The sequence below is a fragment of the Corylus avellana genome, chromosome 11 (genome assembly GCF_965113065.1).
Source record: "Corylus avellana chromosome 11, dhCorAvel1.hap1.2, whole genome shotgun sequence".
Lineage (NCBI taxonomy): Eukaryota > Viridiplantae > Streptophyta > Magnoliopsida > Fagales > Betulaceae > Corylus > Corylus avellana.
This window is the reverse complement of record NC_142500.1, coordinates 6,712,671-6,728,861: the sequence shown is the minus strand read 5'-3', so window position 1 is coordinate 6,728,861 and position 16,191 is coordinate 6,712,671. Positions and strand designations below refer to the sequence as shown.

The 16,191-nt window shown below is 34.6% G+C and overlaps 2 protein-coding genes across 2 annotated transcripts; one reads left to right on the top strand and one right to left on the bottom strand.

The window, feature by feature from the left end:
* Positions 1 to 1,543: 1,543 nt before the first annotated feature.
* NUB1 (ubiquitin-associated (UBA)/TS-N domain-containing protein) lies at positions 1,544 to 7,749 on the top strand. The gene is made up of 11 exons (XM_059576064.2): positions 1,544 to 2,025; positions 3,555 to 3,677; positions 3,813 to 3,909; positions 4,416 to 4,451; positions 5,030 to 5,217; positions 5,324 to 5,426; positions 5,919 to 6,100; positions 6,185 to 6,262; positions 6,532 to 6,634; positions 6,716 to 6,809; positions 7,184 to 7,749. Exons 1-11 carry the CDS (start codon positions 1,724 to 1,726, stop codon positions 7,537 to 7,539), a joined length of 1,662 nt encoding a protein of 553 aa, XP_059432047.1. The 5' UTR covers positions 1,544 to 1,723; the 3' UTR covers positions 7,540 to 7,749.
* Positions 7,750 to 9,246: 1,497 nt separating this feature from the next.
* On the bottom strand, positions 9,247 to 13,522 carry OS9 (ER lectin-like protein). The gene is made up of 8 exons (XM_059575438.2): positions 13,348 to 13,522; positions 12,006 to 12,079; positions 10,828 to 11,031; positions 10,657 to 10,728; positions 10,316 to 10,431; positions 10,150 to 10,216; positions 9,965 to 10,071; positions 9,247 to 9,518 (listed from the first exon to the last, which is right to left on the bottom strand). Exons 1-8 carry the CDS (start codon positions 13,427 to 13,429, stop codon positions 9,362 to 9,364), a joined length of 879 nt encoding a protein of 292 aa, XP_059431421.2. The 5' UTR covers positions 13,430 to 13,522; the 3' UTR covers positions 9,247 to 9,361.
* Between the last annotated feature and the right edge of the window lie 2,669 nt (positions 13,523 to 16,191).

Sequence of the window (16,191 nt, the reverse complement as noted above, 5' to 3'; positions counted from 1 at the left end):
TAAAATCAATATTTGATCAAAATTCAATAATGATCAATCACAAGCTCAATGGTGATTTTAACAGTCACATCATTCTTAGTAGGATACAAGTAGACCATTTAGAATTACTCACTAATTTTGTACGGTTTAGGGTTTAGAATTTTTGGTTTAAGATTTAACGTTTAAGGTGTAGTTCTCTAGGTAAGGTCAGGCTACAGTTTCTTTTAATATATAAGAAAAAGAAATATAAATACAAGAGGCCCTTTTCATTGTTGAAGGAAATATTTGACACTTTACTTATCACAAAAAAAAAAAAAAATAATAATAACTTTCGTGGAATTGAGCGCAAGAGATAAATAGGTTTGAGCTAAAGAAAAGGGTTTCATTCGAAGTGTAAACAATTATTGCATAGAAACACACAGATGAAAACAAATCAATTGTAGTTGGATGAAAAAATTTATTTATATTATTAATTTTAAGAATTAGTACTTGTATGTGAGATGAATGTTCCTCATATGTGTTTATTTTTGTTTTTATAAATGATTTCTATATATGTGTTTGTTTTTCCCTTTAATTAAGTGTTGGCAATAATATAATAAAAAGGAATGAAATAGAGAATCTGTTGAAGTGTGTAGTGAAAAAATAGTAATTAAAGTAAAAAATTGTGCTTTTTTACTAAGTAAAATACCTAATGCTGTTGGAGATGCTCCAATGGCTTATTTATAGGCTGAAGAGTTGAAGTTGACTTAAACTAGTTCTCATTGTTTGAGTTGGTTTGAGAGTCTAGAGTTGAGTTAGACTTGAAGTAGTTCTCCTTGTTGGAGTTGATTTGAAAAGAGTTATCTTTGAGATAAGCTTGAATAGATTTCCTTGCTTGAGTTGAATTGGGATTCCTAGGAGCTTGAGTTAGAATTGAGTTCCTATTCTCCTGTAGACTTGGAATAGGACTTCTTTATTCCAACATCGTCCCAACTGGAATATATCTTATATTAATTAATTAAATAATTCTTGCTTATTTAATTAATATCTTATTCTATTAATTAATAGCCCTTGTTATATGTCAAAAAAAAAAAAAAGAAAAAAAAAAAGCACTTGCTATTTAATTAATATTTTCATGGGCCTATCTTTAACCATTGGGTCCAGAATTTGATGGACTTGTAGTGTGAATTTATTTCCAACAACTATCCTATCAAGAAATGCACCTTAAAAAGAAAGAAAGTGAAAATGTATGCGACATTTGTTTGAAATTTTACCAAAACCCAATACTCAAAACTTAAAATTATTTTCAAAACCAAAGACAAAACACTTGTCAAAATTTTACAAAGCCTAGTCTTTCTTAAAATTTTTAAATGATTGTAATACTATCTCTTGTGTATGGAGTTCTCTATCTATGGATGTATTTTTTGAGAAATGATATATATATATATATATATATATATAAAATTCTCATTAACATATGAAAAAATATAAATTTTAAAATTCGAGAGTGAAAATGTCTGCAAAGTATTTTTCATATATATTTTTTATCTGAGCAAAAAATGAAGCATATTCTCAATTTCTTGGCGCTAACTGGTGCGCGCTGACACAGACCAGATGTAAAGCAAATACCTTACTCCCCAAGCTAATCTCCTAGAAACATTTTTTTTTTCTCTCAACCTATAAAAAGCCCATCGAAACCCCAATCCATTACTCTGCTTCCCTTTCTTTCTAAAACTTCTAAACCCTCTGCATCATCGCTTTCTCAATGGCGAAGCTGAAGATAGCAGGCATATGGGTAGGCGTGCTAGAGGTGGAATTGGAGGAATGGACCGTACCCATGTTGAGAGAAGAGGTAGCAAAGCGATCGAACTGCGGGACCGTGTCGATCAATTTGATATGCGCAGGGAAGGTCTTGAAAGACGGCGATGGGACTGAGAAGCTGACCCACTTGGGCGTTAAGAACAACGCTAAGATTCTTGCCAGTCGGGGCTGCGCTGAGGAGGGCAGGTCCTTGGAGGGGGAGTTGATGGCCGAGGAGGAACGCTCTCGGAGACTCAACCGAGTCAAGTGAGACTTCGAAGTCTTTGTCAATGCTTGGCCTCTTTCAGATTGATATTTTTTTTTTTTTTAAATTGACTTTTTTACTTGCCAAGAAGAAAAAATAGGGTACTTTTTCATCATGGGTCTTGTTAATTTTGATGAAAGGTTGGGTTTTCTTCATGAGCAACGTGTGTTGTTGAGTCCTTGTGCTTGCTTGGCCTCCGTTTAGATTGCGTTTTTTGATCATTTGCTTTTTAATTTTGATGTAAAAAAATGTTTTTAATGCTCTTTTTTTCTTTTTTTAATGGAAATGTGTTCTATTTGTTGCATTGATGAGAAAGAGAAAATGTTTTCAATTGTGTTTATATAGGTGCTTAACTCACGCACTCTCTCTGTGTCTGTAATTCGTTTTGTTGTTATGGGATTTTGATGAGCAATGTGTCTCATATTTAAATTACTCGGCAAATCAAGTTCTAATTTCAGGATTTCATACAGGTTGAAAAGTTCTCTTGTGGATTGTTAGCTTTGATTGATGAATGGTTTTTGGATAACACTGTGGTTTGGGAGTTGAAATTCTTGAATTGATTGAGAAAATTAGTTGTAGTGCATAACTTTAATATGGTTGTTCTCAATGTAAGTATCAGAAGTTCTCAGTAAACCCATTAAAATTTCAGTGAACTTGGAAGTTCTTTTCCTTTCTTTGTTTTTTTCTTTTTGCATTTTCATCATGTTCCTTTTCGGTTCTGTGGAAACTGTCAAAAGGAATTTATTTATTTATTTATTATTATTATTATTTTTTAATATTCTGTTTAATGTTGTTTTAGTTCAATTTGTAAGAATCTACCACCATAAAGCCTAAATGTTTTATTATGCAGAGTTGAGTGGAAATTATCACTTATGATCTTTTATTTTTCATAGGATGAAATCCTTTTCACCCCAACCTTTGCTCAGCGACCGAACATACCAATCATATGGTTTAAGTTCATGTTGTCCTACATTTAAGACTGCATACTCCTATTTGATATGGTTTGCCAAGTGGTACCCTTAGTCAATAGGTGGGCTGTTCCTCCATATCTTAATAGGCCTCTGAGTTGCAGCACAATTAAGTACGCTTGGATTAAGCCTAGTGCAATAGCATGTTTAACATGAATCCAGTGACTGTGGAAGCAGTAATTGGGTATTATTTCTTAAGATGTTATCACACGCCCACCAATATAATGCCTAAGGAAAACATCAGAAAAGCTGATTAAGTAACCATTCTAGTGCGCATTTAATTAGCTGGAGTATCAACAATCTTGGACATTGTTGGTTTGTCCAATCATCTTACTTCGTTTCTTTCACCTCTCAATGAGACAGCTATTCATAGACCTGCATGATCTGCCACATGATAATTACATCGTATGTTTTAGATGTTATATTGGTGGGCTCATATAGTGTTGATTTTGCATAGCTGATAATGTTGATGGACAAAGGAAAGGGAGCCTTTTGTTTTTCATTGTACTGCTTTGCTCGTGACTTTGTTTCTTTCTAACTTGTTAGAATCTCTATCACAACAGGGCAGCTGCCACTGTGATGGCCAAAAGGCATGCTGATGGTTCATTGCCAGTTGAAGACTTTAATATAGAAGTTGAAGATCAAAGTGGAAAGATAGTACAATTGGGATCTGAAACTGATCAGCGGTATGATAAATAATTGATTTTTTCTCTTATGTTTTGAAAGTGCAGTTAGATGTCAGCAAGGAATTCCTTTATTGGGAGATTTGAGGATCTATGATCCCATTCTCAATCATGAAGATTTCAACTTTTATGTTGCAGGGCAGTGATGATGGGCCTGATGCTTCATGCAAATGCAAAACAACTAATTAGGAGGGAGAATTACAAAGATGCATTAGAAGTGCTTACCATGGGAGAGGTCAGTGGCGGTTGAATATTTGTAAATGGTTAATGCATTTCAATTAGTTGTATAATAGATTTTTTTCATATCTTAGAATCTTGCTATGTTTAATCAAATCAATCTGATATGCTTTCCATGATTTTGAATTTACAGTTAACCTCCCCCCCACCCCAAAAAAAAAAATGTCGAGTTCATGTGTTTCTTGAGATCCATGTCAAAAGGAAATAATCAAATGCAATTTTTAAGTACTCCAGTTTATATGTTTACAGCTTTAAAGTTGAAGTAAGGATTTTTTTTCTGTAATCAGTTAATTTTATTTTTTAAGTAATCACATAGTGTCTCGTATACCATCCTAATCACTACAACTCCCCCTATTTTTGTTGTCTTAATCTTGCTTAGATGACTAATTTTTAATCTTACATTAGCCACTTTTTGTTTTGCTAGCATGGAAATTTGGTTGTGGTAATGACCAGTAAATAGTTTCCCTGTGAATAATTCCAGTTGGCTTAATCTCTTTCTTGTAGGAGGCTTTCTCTCTTTGCAATCCGAAGGTTATTGAGGTGAGTCAGCTGTTCTTTCTTTACATATATGGTCCATTGATAGGATTAGATGTCTGATGACTAACCACTTTGAGAGCAATTTCATGCATAGTGGGTGTCCTTTGACATTTGATTGAAACAGCTGAAATTCAATCTGAGTTCCTACCTTGTAATGGACACCATTTGGCTGAGCTTCTTGTGGAACCAGCATTTCGGGATGAAAATTGCTGGTGACCATGAGACATAAAGTTGCTTCTAGAATTTCACTAAACATGATCTTAAGTTACTCTGAGCTTCTGAGAATTTGAAAATAATAATAATAATAATTAAATTAAATTAAAGCTACTTAAGTAAACCTTGACATGGAGAATTTTATGTGGATTCTGTAAATGTAACTTTAATGATTTCATCATCTTGACATTTAACTCTGTCAATAACATTTCAGTTTCTTTCTGGTTATATGTTATCATCTACTTTTTATTGATGTCTTGTTTCCTTTAACCTGATTGACAATGTCCCCCAATACTGCAATAACATGTCAGTTTCTTTCTGGTTATATTTTATCGTTTGCTTTTTATTGATGTCTTGTTTCCTTTCAGCTGATTGACAATGTCCCAATACTGCAAATAGACATGGTGTGGTGCTATTTCATGCTTCGAGACATCACAAGGCTCTCGGTGGCAGGAACACGCTTGGAAAAGGCTAGAGAAGGAATTGAACGTGCTCATGGGAAGGACTCCTCCCGTGTCAGACTCCTCCAATCAGGTCGCCATCCAGAGCTTGCAATGTGAGTATTCATATGTATGTTTTTTTCTGTATATTCTTGGCCGGTCATAGGATATTCTTAGATATGCTGTGCGAAGCTAATTTATTTTGAATTCCTGTTTATATAGACATTTAAGACTGGAGCTGCTGGAAGGGGTGGTTGCATATCACAGTGGTCAGTTTGATAAATCGAGGAATGCATTGACCTCAGCCCAAGCAAAGTACTTCAAGGTTAGTTGAATACCTTACATGTTCTGAGGAATACTGGTATTCAAAACAAGAGTGACTGAGAGAGATGCTGAAGAAAAAGTGGGCATACCAAACAGAGGTCGAGTATCGAACAGTTTGCTCTGCTCCCCTGGGTTTTTATGGTCTCCTAGATTTCACCAATGGATTTGTAATAAATCAAATGTTCTCTGTATGTCCAACTTACCATATGCATATTACTTATAATTTGTATAGAAAAAGTTATAAACTTTTATTTTCATTTAAAAAAGAGTATTAATATAAAATTTTATAACTAGCTATAGATATTGCATTTTCTTTATCTGGATCAATATTAAATTACTTTTTGGTTATTGCCTAAGCTGTTCATTTTCTTTACTTCCCTGCCCCCTCCCCCACAAAACTAATATCTTCACCTTTTTCACTAACTATCCAAGTAATGTACCTTCTCTACAAGTTCCTTCCATCTCAATTCCTATCTTCTATTGTTGATTGCAGCTACAGGTGCCAGATGAAGCCTTATCACTTGTAATGAGCATGGGCTTTAAAGAACGTGATGCTAAGAGGGCTTTGCGAATGAGCAATCAAGATGTTGGGAGTGCTATTGATTTTCTTGTTGAGGAGAAGGCAAAGAGAGCGCTGAAAATGGAGGAGGATATTAGGCGAAGAAGTGATATCATGTGGGTGTGACTTGATAAAATTTAATTATGGTACATTTTGTATTTTTCCAGTCAGTAGTGTTGACTGGCCCCAAAGTTTTGCAGGGAACAAAAAAAGTATGGGATGACACCATCAAAGAAAGCTGTGGATCTTAAGATATTGAATGAATTGGTGTCCTTGGGGTAAGCATGCCAACCAATATGAATTTTTAGGGCTTGTGGTATACTATTCAGGAACTTTGTATCTAGTTCTATAACATTCTTTATGTCTGAATTTTTATCTTTGAAAAGTGTAAACTTTAAATAGCTTGTTGCTGCCTTTGATTTTGAGGGAACTGTAATATTAAACTGAAGCTTCAGTGTGATGATGCCTACTGTCCATGACCATATATGCACATTGCATGAACCCCCATGTAGTTACTAATTAAGCTATGAATTGCTCAAATTGGCAGGTTTGAAAAGGAGCTCGCCGCTGAAGCCCTTCGAAGAAATGAGAATGACTTTCAGAAGGCGTTGGATGATTTGACAAATCCAGAAGCTAATTCTGCCATACAGGTCACCTCACATTTCCAATGAAATAGATTTGGTTTTAATGTATTTCATACATCTATCAGTACCAACTTTCTCTACCCGCAGGTTGATATTGAGTCAAGGAAAAGGAAAAGACAGCAAAAAGCATCAGAAGCTGCAATTGTACAGCTTGTAGGAATGGGTTTTGACAGATCAAGAGGTAACTAATTGAATGAAAAAATATTGCAGTATCACTTACGGTAGTCCTTTTATGTCCATCTTTGTCATTTATTTTACCCTTGTTTCAAGAAGACCTGTTCCTTTGGGTGGTAAAGTCACCAAACCTTCTCATTGATTTCCCTTTTACTGATTCTTCTTACTCCAAGAGTGTATATTCTTGAGGAATTGAAAAATGAGTAGAAAACTCTGGCAATTCCCACCGAATCTATTCTTCAACATTTTGATCTGATATAGGGTTGTAGGGCATCTGAGAGAGACATAACTAGTATCAGAAAAGCTTCGGTTGATTTTCTGCATCTCAAACCTCTACCACTTTATCGCAACTAACAGGACTCTGTGGTTTCTTGTGTGCAGTGGTTTCTGCTCTTCAGGCTGGTGGCACTATAGAGCAAGCAATGAATCTGCTTCTCTCACAACCACCCGAGTTTGCTGCTAACAACAATTCAGAATCTGAGCCAAACCCAGGGATTTCTGCTGATTACAGTGCCAATTCTTCCATTCCAATGCTTTCTGATGCTTCTAGCAGCATCGACGGTGTTGAAGGAGCATCAACTTCCATTGAAGTAGAAGATCGGGACGCAGAGATGGAAGATGAACTTGCTGGAGAACTAGCAAAAGGGGATGCTTTAACAGACTATGACATCGAAGTTGTAAAGGAAGGTGAAGCCGTAACTGAGTACTTGGCTCTGCTGGAGTCAGCAGGCAAATAGTGTGAGAAGTTGACTTTAGGTGATACTTCATACTAGATATATGTGAATAGTAGGATGGTATATATATGTAACGGAGCTACTTAATAAATAGATGTATGAAGTTCACTCATGGTGATGGAATGGGCATTTCACTATAGAGTTGACAAACACTTCTAATTGGCATATTACAGAATATCTATCATATTTCCTGTCACAAGGGTTTGTATTTTATCCTGATGTAGCTTTCTCTCTTTCTTTTTTTTTGGGTGAGAAATGGGATGTTTGTTCAAAATGGCAAGATTTGGTGGCTACTCCCATTGGTCTTAGCTCCCAAATTGTGAATAAAATGGTGATTTATACTCTGTAGGGAGCATTAATGGCCAGCCGAAAATATCCGAGAGAGATTAGTCAAGGTTGAGCTGGGATTTAGCCTATTGTTGTGTTCCATGTCACCTTTGATGATAGCTTTCTCCAAAGATTCAAAGAAAAGTGCTAATTACATTTGCGTTATAATTCCAAAATTATTAGTTAATTTGAAAATTTTCTGAAATTACTTAACATTCATGAATGTTTTTCTATAAATTACTCACTCAATGTAGACAACTCATCTTCTCAATATAGATTCAGAGTGTTACATATAATATCCATTTAATTGGCGAGGAGGCATTTGGCTAGGATAAAGATCAACCATGTAAAAAATTATATATATATATATAAAAAAATTAATGTAATATATATAATTGTTTGGGTTGGATATATCAGTTTTACCAACATCTTAAACCTGAAAATTGACTTAACCTAATTAGAATTACAATCTTCTTCATCTAGGGCGGATGATTTGTTACACAACCCGTGAGCCCGATACAAAATTAGCAGACTAGAAAGTAAAATAGAATTAGAGTTAAAACAGTTGACCCGATTATACATGATTAATAAACGGGCCAATTTCGAGTCAACTCACTTAACTCGCGAATAACCCTCGTAACCCGTATAAATTGATTTATTTATTTATTTATTTTTTATCATTAAAAAATTTATAACCCTAAGACAAAATAGTACCCTTGGTCTCTTCCCTAATTGGAAATATATAACTTTGATAGTGTAGTTCATTTTCTTAATAATTGGAAATTATTGTGTCAATATCTTGGTATAAAATGGCATTTCATGCTCAATGATTGAGAATTCTTTTAATTAACCGAGTTATGCAGATCGGGCTAGGTGAACCTAACATGGTCTATTTAGTAAATAGGTTACGCAAATTAAATCGAGTCACCCGTCTATTTAAATAAATCGTGTCATAGTTGAAAGGACTAACCCGTTTAATTAAAAATCTCAAATTCAAGTTAACCCCCATATAATTTTAAATTAATATATCAACACAACCTGAACTTAATACGCAACACGAATTGCTAACCCTACTTCCTTCGTAGCAATAGATGGTCAAGTTTACACAAACTCCATCAATTTCAATTGGAATTGTCAGGTCAACCGATTTGGGCCGACCCAATGATTAGCCTAACGAATGCTGGAATAATTACTAAAGTCTTATTCCCTAGGATCGATATATATAAGGAAGTAATATCGTAATATGTGCAGGACTTCAATTTCTCAGAAATTGTTGAGAGGGAGAGAGGATAATCTTCTTGGAGAGCTATCGACAGGGATGATGAACTCAAACAAAAACTTGTAAGGGATCAATTTTATATCTATCTTCTGACAGGAAAAGCAAAAAAAAAAAAGGATTATCTATCTATTGCATTGGTGGGCAAATGAAATAGATAAACAGTTATATGTCACTCTTGTTTAATTCATATTGACAAACTCTCTACTTAACAGTTATATGTCACTCTTCCGAATCATAAATAGATGGACCTTCATTGTCCGTGACTAATATGATCTTCTGTTCTTTGGATTCTTCCTCTACTTTTGTTTGCTTATAATCTTTGGGAAGCACATTACAGTTAATGGTGTGCCACACTGGTCTCTCTTCTTGGAACAATCTGCCAGATCAAAGGTGGTCATCAGACCTAGCATGTAATGCAATGCCATTACACAAAACACATGCAGGAATAACACACATTGAGCACCATACAATGGCATGCTTCCATCAGTAACAAAAGCAATTCCTTTTTTCCATCAGTAACAAAAGCAATTCCTTTTTTTTCCAGCACATCAGGGACGAAGATTCTCTCAATTTCATTTGAAATGAGTACAAATGGAGAGTACCAATTTCATGGTCAAGATTTAAAGTATGTGCATTTAACGTTGTACATAATCTCATATTAATTAAACTTCTTAAAATAGAGGCCAATATTAACATCATGAACCCCGTTAGATGCACAAACTTTAAATCCTAACAATGATATGAATAGTATTCAATTCATTATAAATGGAGACAATCCTATTCCACACATCAGGTAGAGAGAGAGAGAGAGAAGAGACTTACGGGTGGTTGCAAAGCATTGGGCATTGAACCGTAAGCGCATATTTGCAAGTGGACAGCTCTGTAATAGAACTAATCATAGTTCTGGGCTCAGAGCATACAAATCTCACCTGCGAATGAAAACAAGAAAAGAATGGACATGAGAGAGATGGGAATTGAAAACCACTAGATTTTCAATTATTTCATACCTCTGTCTGTCGTGGCTCATTTGTAAGATCACATATGGTTCCATTGGTATACTGATGAGCATGATACCTATATGAACAGTTCAATATGATAATTGTATCTTTTCTTGACCCAAGTCTTTCCCAATTAAAAGACAATTTTTCCTCCTCTGTTTTAATGAAATCATACCTTTGAGATGCATCCTTTGAGCGAGGATCTTCCAGTGTAGAAATTTCAGATATATTCTGGTTGAAAGCAGCTGTAGCCTCTGCATCATACTGACCTAAGACAAACTCCTGAACCACCTGTAACAGGAGAAAAAGTTATCAGATTAGCACATGATTCTAAAAAATTTCAGGTCTTTAAAACTCTTAAAACAATTCCAATAAGGGTAGCCACGACAAGAATGAAATTTACAACTAGCTGCTGCTTGCTACTACTGCCATTGCTAATAAACAAAACTAAACCAAAAAAAAAAAAAAAAAAGGGGAATATAGGAGAAGATGACCTTAAAGCCACTTCAGGAATACCTTTTCATCCTCCACATGAACCTGAACTAACTTCTTCTGATAGCAAAATTCATATGACCACCAACCTTCTTGCTGCATAAAGGATTTGGTAACGTAGAAATTTTATAAAAGATGAAGTATTATTTCAACCATGGCAGACAATTAAGACAGTTTTGGGGTCACAGATCGAACTCTTATAAGGCATCGGTCCTTCAGTACTTCAAGCAGCTCATCTGGTGTCTTCATTTTAATTCGCTTCTCAGTTTCCACAACCATGCTGCTTATATTGTGCTGAGTAACTGGCTTTCCACTCTTAGCTTTCTCAACCTTAGGCAAAAAGCATAAAAAATTCTCTCCATTTTTATCAGGCATAATCACGGACTCCTGGTCATCATCCTGCCAGAATTCAGGAAAAAAAAGAAAAAAAAGAAAAAAAGAGACCCAATTATTAGATAACACTATCACTGGATGTACCCTCTCTTCTGCAGTTCACATAAATATAATAAATTTCATAAACACACAGAACTAGGAAGGAAACCAAATATGGATTATAACTTAATAAGTGAAACGAAAATGTGATCCCAAAACTCACCAAGGCCTTATGCAAGGTCTAGAATCTTGTCAAACAGAACTTGACAAAATAATGATGACTAATAAAAACCCAGGCAGTAAATAATTGCAAAGACAAGGCACCTCCACCCATTTGCAATGTGTTAAGCACCTAAAAGTGTAACTGTGGCTTGCTGTTTAAATCCTACTCTTGCACAAGGGACCGAGACATAATTTACTCAGTGAAACAAAAATGTGATCCCATAACTATGGGAGGTCCAGAGTCTTATATAGAGGAACTAGACAGAATGACTATGACTAATAAAAAGCCAGGCAAAGCACTTCCATCCATTTGCAATAAGGTTAAGCACTTAAAAGTGTATTATGGCTTGCTGTTTAAATCCTGCTCTTGCACAAGCGAACTGAACCACCTTTCTTTCCTGTCTCTCAAATATTTTGTCTCCTAGTAGTGGCAAAAAGGCACTAATTGCAAAAGAACTTGTGCTAATATGAACTTTTATGCTGGAATAAATTAGAAGAAATAATGTCCAACTTCTAAGAGGTAACACAGTACATGCCAATTACATCGTTCCCCCCCGCGCCCCCCCCCCCCAAAAAAAAAAAAAAAAGATCTCCAAAGAAGACCATAAACCCAAATTTGCCTCAAAAATACAAAAAAGAAAAAAATAATAATAATCTTTAAAAACCATAGCACTTGAAGGACCCATTGAACATGTAATTATATCTGTAGGTAAGAGTACCCATTAGCATAACTGCTAGGCCAAACGGCAAATACATGTAAGAGATTCTAAACTACTTACAGGGTGAAAAGGCGAATCTTCTGGATGGAATTCAATCTTGTACTTTGGTTCGCGAAAGCTGTGACCAAATGTGCCTGTTGACCAAAAGTTACAGTAATACAGAAAAGAACATAAACTTGCAGCACCAAAAATGAATACAGAAAACAAGACTTTCTGATTATAGTAATAACAGAGACAAGAATATGTGGTTGGTAAGCACAATCCCCATACGAACTGGCTTGGGCACCACACGGGAAAGAAAAAACATATAACAATGTAACCAATACACCCCACATGAATCTGTAGGCCCTTAAACCGATCAGGATTGCAACTGCCTCTTCAACACATAGTCAGCATCTACAATGGCCTCAATACAGCTGAATCACTCCATAATGTTCCCAACTAGTCCTTTTGCCAGATCATATTTTGATCCTGGATAGTTTAATCATCTCTACAACACCTTGTCATTCTAGTTGAACTTTCTATGATTTTAACCCTTGGAGTTAGTAAGCATGAATAAGCAGAAGCCTTGTCTTCATAACTGGGACTTCATTGTGAATCAGCCTATGATCCATCAATTATGCCAGCTCTCAGCTTGAAACTCAAGCAGCTACTGATTGATGCTCAATTCATATCAAGTCGATTAGCGTCACATGGGATCATCAATAAAACTTGGCCCTTTTCAGTAGACCATTCAAACACTAAGCAAATTTGCAATCCCCTTGGAGCTGTAAAGACATCATACTAGTTTCGTTTAGTCACTAGGTCAGTAACATAAACAACAAGAGCCTTATAGCTAAACCTAAAGCCCTAGAATGAAGAAGGCCTCAAACTAGGCAATCTATGGCGCCATCATTCTCCATTCCGTCACAGTGCCCATTATAATTAGAAGACTTTCAATCTAGTCTACATGAAGCGTCTGAATCTCATAGATTTTTTTTTTTTTTAAAAAAAAAAATTAGTATAATATAAAGCCAGTATAAATGGAAATGTTTGATATTATATCCCCAAAATTTGATCCTCCAACCTGAAGATATAGCAGGTGCTTCACTAAGCCCCACGAACCGTTAAAAACCTGAGAACCTATTAACCATTCAAAACCTGACACTAGCCACAGACCCACAAAACTATTAAACCTTAAAAACATGAGATTAAGTTCCAGATAAGTCCCACGAACCAAGTTCCTCTTGAGCCCAGTTTCCGCAGAAGCAACTAAAAACCCATCAAACTCTATCAAATAAAAATAATTTGAAGCTAATGGGTGCAAAACCAATCAAAAATTTCAGAAATAATAGTGAAAAAGACATGAAATTTGAATCAAAAGAAATGTGAAATTAAAAGGGTTTTGAGAAGAGGGGTATACCTACGTGACCAGAGAAGATCTGATCGGCAAACACACGGTGACACAGAGCATACGATAGTAAGATCAGCCACAACACCTTCATCTTTTTTCCTTTTTCTTTTTTTTTTTTTTTTATCTCTTACTCACAAATTAATCTAATTTAAACCCCGGAGAAGAAGAAAACAACTTCATAGCCTTCTCCAAGGAGCACTGCCCTTGGGTCTGGGGAGACCTACTAAAGTACCTCCACGCAGAGTCACCAATCAGTATCCGCCACGTCATTGAAATCCTATGACGTGTTGGTCACAAAGCTGCTCACCAAGCAGCATCACACGGATCAGGATCCTCCATACGTATTAAATAGGGAAAAATATATTTTAGCGATTTTTAATTCGACTTCTAATATTTTAATTTTTATAATACATTTTTTAAATTTGTAAATTTTTTTTATTTCTATTAATATTATCCCAAAATTTTTATATTGTTTCTAATTTTTTATTTTTTTATTTTATAAAAAAAATTTCTACGTCTGGCTATTTTTGCATCCCAAAATTTTTTTTTTCTTTTTAAAAAAAAATTATGGGTAATATAAAAATTTTGGAATAAAATTGATCGAATTGAAAAAAATTTGCAAGTTTGGAAGGATAAATTATAAAAATTAAAACATTAGAGGTCAAATTAAAAATCGCCCCAAAATTTAGAGGATAAAATGTAATTTTCTTTAGAAAATATGAGAATTTCATATTTGTCAAATTCTCATCGTCCATGAAATCTAATGATTTATGCAACTGCCAACTGTTTTTATTTTAACCAGCCAGCCAGTTGCTTTCAATTACGTTTTGTTTTCCCTCCAAACAAAAAACTCTCCTCTTGCTCAAGCTTCTTCTTCACTCTTTCTCATCCCTCCATGAAAGCTTCTTCCTCCTCACACCGGAAAAAAGGTTTCTTCTTATTAGCGTTGGATTTCTGCCGCCAAACAAACAAAAGAAAGCTCTAAAGGACCCAAACAATGTAAGTACTCTTAGAATTTATTTTCTCATACGGTCTGGGGTGGAGGGAGATTTCTCCCAAAAATTTTCCTTCATCCTGGATATATTGATCGGTGATTTTCTGTAGATTTTCTAGATTGTTTTGGGTTAAACGTACATTTAAAACTTCTGAATAATTTCTTTCATTTTGGAAGAAAGTTTGTAAGACGTATAACAAGATCCAAGACCCATTACTCGTATAACAAGAGACAAACATGTTACTCGTTACTCATATAGCAAGATCCAAGTTTGGATTGAAATTCGGACATAACCCTCCGGCTGTAACAAAACCCAGATGCCAAATCTTGCATAAAACGAAAATATAAGGCGAGACACTAAGAATAAGAAAGAGGGCAAAACAGGCTCTGAAATGGAAGACAAAAGAGAGGTGAGATGGGTGCAGAAATAGTTTTTTTGAGCTGAGAGAGAGAGAGAGACTGATAAATGGGAAGGATCGAGAAGGAACAATCTGTGGGTTTTTTTTGTGTTACATACATGGTGAGAACCCACGAGCAACACAAGATCTCAAACTGGGCCACACATGCTTGCTTACAGGTATGGCCCAGTTTTAGTTCATTTGATTGAAAAAAATGCTCACTTGAAGTTGGCATTGCATCTGTTGAGAATCTACCATTGATTAGTATGACTTTTTTAATGATCTTGCTTATCATGTATTTGCCTTCACTTTTGCTACAATGGTAATTTACGGTTTGATTATCTCTTATTGTTGCCTTGAATTTGTTAGTTAAGTGTAAATATGACTATTTGAGGTTGGTGATCTATTTGTGGAAATAAATGGGGCATGAATATGTTCCTTTTAATTTTAATTTTATTGATTCTCTAATCAAATCAATGTTCAAAAATGATGTCAATGCACTCTCAAATCCTCTACAACTGTACTATGAAGGGTAAGCATGTTATATAGTTTTTATTTATGTAATTTTGAAAGATAATTAATTTTGTTGAATTGTTTCTTTTATTTTGTCCGTCATATTTTTTAAATATTTCTAATCAATTTTTGCTAAACTTTATTTTATAACCTTGCCCTTTGTGAACAAAAATTGTGGCTCTTCCATAGGGTAGATTAGATAGATTAGATATAATATTTATAGGACATTACATTGTTTTGTAGTTCAACATTATATCTTATCTCTTATGTAGATTAGATATAATATTTATCTTATAGTGTAGGAGATTACATTGTATTCTAGTTCAATATTATCTCTTATCTCTTAGGTACATTAGATACATACAAATCAATATTCACCATAAAGGTTAAATATTGTTGGCTTTCATTGCCCTTGTCTTCTCAAGTATCAAATCATGCGGTAAAAATATAAGTTTTATTCATACTTGAAAACAATAATGTATCTCATACTAGGTTGACAAGTTAAATGATAATGTAATTTTTAGGGAACTAATGAGTTCAATCTTACACCAACATCCCTTACTGATAGCACAAATGCAAATATGGATCTCATAAATTTTCTTGGTAAGTAGCAAACTTACTAATAAATAAAATATTTTAGTATTTTCTTTTTCATTTGATAAATGAACTTTAATTTTGAAATATGTTGTTTTGATGGGTTGGTGTTGTGCTTAGGACATTTTTTGTGTTGAATATTATATTGCTTTTGTATTTATTGTATATTTGATATAATAGACGAATTATTTGCTTCGTGTATAAACATGCTATTGCAAGTAGATTAGGCTTTCTATTTTTTGCAAGTAGATTATTCAATTGCTCACTTATGGTCTTGCATATTGCAAACCCTATACTATGTGCTTCTATTAGTGTGAATACCTTAATTATATTTCTAATTCATTGATTTGTGTT